General features: G+C 33.8%; 1 protein-coding gene across 1 annotated transcript in view; it reads right to left on the minus strand.

The window, feature by feature from the left end:
- Nucleotides 1-4,811: 4,811 nt before the first annotated feature.
- LOC107701206 (coiled-coil domain-containing protein 40) overlaps nt 4,812-6,017 on the minus strand; it is a 14,974-nt gene continuing 13,768 nt past the window's right edge. Inside the window, exons 19-21 of the mRNA XM_016503165.1 lie at nt 5,981-6,013; nt 5,458-5,595; nt 4,812-5,075 (exon numbers count right to left, since the gene is read on the minus strand). Of these exons, the coding sequence (XP_016358651.1) occupies nt 4,956-5,075; nt 5,458-5,595; nt 5,981-6,013 (291 nt within the window). The 3' untranslated portion in view covers nt 4,812-4,955. The remainder of the gene's footprint in view (nt 5,076-5,457; nt 5,596-5,980; nt 6,014-6,017) is intronic.

Raw genomic sequence — 6,017 nt, forward strand, 5'->3', positions numbered from 1 at the left:
GCTGAATTTCCTAAATCAGACTCTTTGCCAAACACATAAATACAGAGGATTTTATAAAAGTAACAAAAAAAAACTAACTACAATAAAAAGAAACAAGTCCAGTGCAGACATAAACACAACAGAAATGAAATGAGAAATGAGAAGCAGTGAGATTGTAAAGAGGAGTTCAGATAAATCTCCACCCTCTTCACAGGTGTGTGAGGAAACCTGAAAGACAAGGAGAGGTTTCCCGACAACACACACACAGATCAGGTGTGGATTTCCCCTTATAAAACATACTTAAAGATCTCTGACATTACGAACTGTTTATTTTCACTAGGGAATTGGTTGAATTAGATTACATAGTTGTGTTGCTCAGATCACCATTTTTCACTAAAGCAATAGAGATATTTTATTTACAAAGCAAATCACAATGAATGAATCTACCAAAACACATTCCCATCCGCTCTAGTGTGAGTCAAGCATGTTCTTCCTATCTAAAACAAATGAATCAAGCTGTGAACAGGTACAAAGTCCAGCAGGAAAAAGGGAAATGAAAGAGGGATTCTAAGGTTTATGGGAAATGACATGTCACATGCAAACACAGCATTTACATCCTTTGCTGATCTGCCTTTTCTAAGGTATGATGGTGTTGTCACTTTAATGACAACAGTCTGTAAGTGACTTTCTTCTGGCGTTTCACTATCATATGAATTTATTTTTATTGTTATTATTTTTTTAATTGTATGTATTTATTTATTTATTTATTTATATATGTATATATATATATATATATATATATTGTCAAACTGTCTGTCAAAAAAAAAAGGAACAACAAATTACTACATAAAACTCCCAGACTGGTTTAGTACAATGACAATGTCATAGTGACGTGCGCAACATTCCAGCATTAAGAAGAAACGCACATGCATCCGCATTCTTTGAGTTTCTGCTCTTTAACATACAGTAACAAATACATATATGGTATACCCAAGAAGCCCAAACAAACAAACCCAAATATGCAATTATCTACATCAAACTACGACACGCAGCTTGTTGATGATGACAAATAGAGTTCCAGTGGATAATAACGGCAAATATGAAGTAATTTACACTTCTTTGATTAGTATCAATGACGAGTCGTACTAACATTTCCTATTGAAATCAATATACGCTTATACTTAGTAAGCGCTAAGTACACAATAGGCTATATCTTGGAAAAGCCTCAGTGGTCTCTGCAATGAAGCATTGTTTAAAACGAGTACACTTTGTCTTCACCTTTTTTATTGCCTTAAATGATGATGCTCAACTGATTCTCTTCCTCTTGTTCCAAAGTTGCGATTTTTATGTTTAGTGAAATATGTTCGTTAGCTGCCATGCTTTTAAAATCTGTGAGGTAGCGCTGTTACGGCTGTGTACGATTCAAGTGTTTTTTAATAAATCAGTAACGTTAAATGATTCAAAGTCACTCACTGGTCGCCACCTGGTACTGCAACGTATCTAAACGAATCAATTTGATGAATGTAATTCGAGTCCCTAAAATTAATCAAAATATCAGTTGTTTTGGGTCCTCAATCAATCATGTTAAACGCGGCCAGGGCTGTTCTGAGTAGAATTCCAATGATTCAGATATTGAAGAATCAATTCATTTTGAGATTGACTCACAGCCTTACTCAAAGCAACACATATTCACCTTAACTAGTCACCAGCACTCTGTGGCTCCTAATAATGTTCGTAAACTTACACCAATTAAAAATGCATAACAAAATTTCAGTAATTATATGAAATGGCATGCATACGTTCTGAAAGTTAGAAGATATAACTTCAAAATTCCATTAAAATCATAATCTGACCAGCCAAAATTAATTGCGAAAAATGTTTTTTTTTTTAGTTATTTCTGAAAAAAGGTCTAGCATCATTTGTTTATAACTTTAATTAGAATTTATTAATGATTTTTTTTAATCTCTTTATTTACATTTTCTTGAAACAACACACACGTCACAAAATAGCTACTATACAGGAAAAATATGACATCGAGCACCCTTAGCTGTAACACTGTATAATAGTGACTTTGAACCAAGAACATTAAAGCTTTATATTAGAACCCCCCCCCACAAAAAAAAAAAAAAAAAAAAAAATCCAGACAGGCCATCTGTTTTGAGGTCTGCATGACAATAAATACCTTTTTTTTTAGAAAATAAAGACATCAGCAAAGCAACTTTAAGACAATTAGCAAACAAATAATGTCAACATTAATCACAATTCACAACACATTTATTTCCATCAAGTAACCAGAGGCGGTCTATAATATCTGTAGAAAGTTATCCGTCCCATCTCAGTGGAGTAGAGAATGTGAATTAGTACACCACTCCAGTGCATCAATTAACGTCTTGTAAAGAGAAAAGCTGTGTGTTTGTAAGAAACAAATCCATCATTAAGCCATTTTAACTTTAAACCCTCACTTCTGTCCAAAATATGAGTCCATAATCCATAATAACACTTCCTCCGGTGAAAAATCCAAAATCCACCCACACATTTGTTTAGAACAGAAGCCTATGAATTACCTTAAACTGTTATTAATGATTTGAAGTATGGCTTAACCCTCTGGTGTTCTTCATTCAATTTTGATCAAAAAATAAATAAATAAACATAAACAAGCAAACCTAGCTTTTTAATTAATTAATTCCAAAAATGTTATAATATAAAGTGTTATGATTGAATGATTGCATTTTTATTCAATTTTGAATCAAATTTAATTTGTAAGAAAATGCTTTCCGTTTGTTCTTTTTCTAACACAATGTTCAGTTTTGACTTTAATTATGCAAACCCTGACACTTCAAATCACCATTTCAAAAAAAAAAAAAAATCAAATCCTTGACAAAAAATATCTTTGTCAATATATATTCAAATCCACAATCTAATAAAAGTAAGTAATAATGTATAAAAACAACTAAGGAATTCACAAGTGTCTCTATGGAGAGCTATACAGTATACACGTATCTAGTAGTTACACTATGGCATTACATATGTTTTTATTTTTTACTTTCACCAGAGAGTCTTAAAAACCAGGTTTTAAAGGCCTAGCCTCTATTTTAACTTGAAATACTGCATTCATTAAAAATAATTAAAACATTGCATTATTTTAGTGGATCATAATTATTTTATAAATATTAGTTAGTACAATAAATTCTCTCAAAATACTATTAATAATATTATTGAATAAAAAAATATTACATCGATTTTACTGAGAAAAAAAAAAAAGCTTAATGGTGTTCTACAACTGAGGAGGACCAGAAGGTCAAATGACCAAATACTTTTTGAGGCCACTGTAGGTTGTATTTTGGATGCTGATGTTCCCTCTAGGCTTATGTACTTGCTAACCAACCTTATTCTACCAGGATTACCAGAATGATCATCCTGGTTGACCATCTGATTTATTGTAAATTTTTGCATGGCTTCGTCTGGTTGATTGGTAGACCATCACTAACCAGCATAAGCCCTCCAGGATGTTCTTCTTAGCTAATCTTTTAAGCAGAGTATGTTTTTTGTTTTTGAAATGGCAACTTTGGTTATTCAGTGTATGACTATGTGCAGTATCTTGCAAGGAAAGTCTAGTAAATTAAAAATACATTTTTAATCACCAAACATTTGAACATGTATATTTTAAGAGCCACTTATTGCACATAGTATTAAACTGAACTAACATAATGAATCAATGTATATTGTGCATTATCTGCCATCTCTAAATCAAAACACACGTAACAAACCCTGTATGAATATATTAGCCAGTCATGTCCCACGCCTGAATGAAGGGTTGGGTGTATGACTGAAACAAGACTCCTGCTGTATTAGAGCAGTAAATGAAACTTGTGGTGCTATTATGTGCCTGAAGACTCCACTGTACAAGTGTCATTATACACATGTACAATATTGTTCACATAAATGGAATTTCACGTCGCCACTTGACGTATGTTGTTTTAATAAAATGACTTATATTCACATTAATTACTTATTAATGTTATTAAGTAATATAAAGTAACTAATGTAGTCAAGTAGTTGTCCCTAAGTGTAGTTTTTGTCAGATTTAGCTCATTTCTAGGGACAAATTTGTACTTAAAAGTATAGTTAAGTAGCTACACACATCACTGTTACAGAAAAATGAAACAAATCTTCCAATTACCTTGTGAAAAATCAAAGCTTACTATATGCTATGAATTTGATTATCAAAACACACGTAACAAACCCTGTATGAATATATTAGCCAGTCATGTGACTGAAACAAGACTCCTGCTGTATTAGAGCAGTAAATGAAACTTGTGGTGCTATTATGCGCCTGAAGACTCCACTGTACAAGTGTCATTATACACATGTACAATATTGTTCACATAAATGGAATTTCACGTCGCCACTTGACGTATGTTGTTTTAATAAAATGACTTATATTCACATTAATTACTTATTAATGTTATTAAGTAATATAAAGTAACTAATGTAGTCAAGTAGTTGTCCCTAAGTGTAGTTTTTGTCAGATTTAGCTCATTTCTAGGGACAAATTTGTACTTAAAAGTATAGTTAAGTAGCTACACACATCACTGTTACAGAAAAATGAAACAAATCTTCCAATTACCTTGTGAAAAATCAAAGCTTACTATATGCTATGAATTTGATTTATTAAAAGAAAACTTTTAAAAAGATAATTAATTTAAGACACTCCATCACAATGCCTTTATAGAGAATATAGTTGCAACTGTGTACATTGATACAGTAAAGTACGTTTAAAAGATTTTTCGCTATATCTAATGACATCATAAAAGTTTCATAAAAGGGTGCTTACAATAACAGACATTCAGTATCCGTATCTCTGACCTGCTCTACATTTGTCATAATAAAACAGACCTCATACTGACCAGGCCAACAACTGCCAAACATGTATGTACATACATGACTTTTATTTTATGCAATACATATTTCTGTGGTCACTGGCTGTCCTGAGGTCCACTGTGTAGGTGTTCTGCCATTGTGAGGTTGATCCTGTGGAGGGCGCTGTAATGCTGAGAGTACTCTTCTTCAGCCAAATGCTGGAGAATGGAGCTGATCTGAGATAAGAGTGCAGAAAGGAATTCATATTAGTCTTGTTTATTGGTTTGTGAAATCACTAGTGTCTGCTTTTCTCCACTTTGCCACACTGGTTCCACTTCAGCTACTGATAATAACACAAAACGTTTAAGGTTGCCGTGAGCTTCTCAGTTATATTGCATTCAGTTTTGTTTGAGGGTAAATTTAGAAGTCATTGCATCTATGTGCATGCTCTTTAAGCCCCATCATCATCATTATTAACTTTGTTAACATCATTAAAATCATTAAGTGAATTTTGGGTCTACAACTAGCTTTGCATGCTAGACCATATAACATGAGATGTACCAAGGATTTCTGCCTAATTTACTTTATCAGAGAATCGTCAGTGGATTTTACACTAACCATTTTCAATCGCTCTTCCTGTTTCTGTGTAGCCAGCTCCAATGCCGTGTCTCCACTGGCCACCGGAGCGTACTGTCCCTCCTTAACAGCCTGCAAGTGTTTCGCCCGACCCTGCAGCACGGGCAGACGAGACAAGTTCTGGGGAAAAAAAGGGCAGAGAACCTTTGGTGATGCCACATAATCGGCACACAGTTACGAAACATAAATTAAACTTAAATGGTTAGAACCTACAGTACATCTAAATTCCCCTTGCAAACCATGCCCACTAGTGTTGATGTCTTAAACAAGTGTTTGTATTGAATAAACATTCAAGAGTGCAAAATGTTGTTTCCTGCGATTGTGGTTCTTGTGGAAATAAAAGTCTATGCAAACATACAGTACACTTGCTGCTCTGATGTGTCTTGCATGTGGAGTAAAATTGCCCTACACAGCTTGATTTAAATATAATATAACTGGTTCAGTAGGCACCACTGGACATCCAGCATGCAAGTGCGTGATGTATTCTGTTGGTGGATGCACTGACTCTCTCTTTGGTTTCTTGTAGTGCGCTGAGGTCCTGG

Source organism: Sinocyclocheilus anshuiensis, unplaced genomic scaffold (assembly GCF_001515605.1).
Source record: "Sinocyclocheilus anshuiensis isolate Anshui unplaced genomic scaffold, SAMN03320099.WGS_v1.1 scaffold1522, whole genome shotgun sequence".
Lineage (NCBI taxonomy): Eukaryota > Metazoa > Chordata > Actinopteri > Cypriniformes > Cyprinidae > Sinocyclocheilus > Sinocyclocheilus anshuiensis.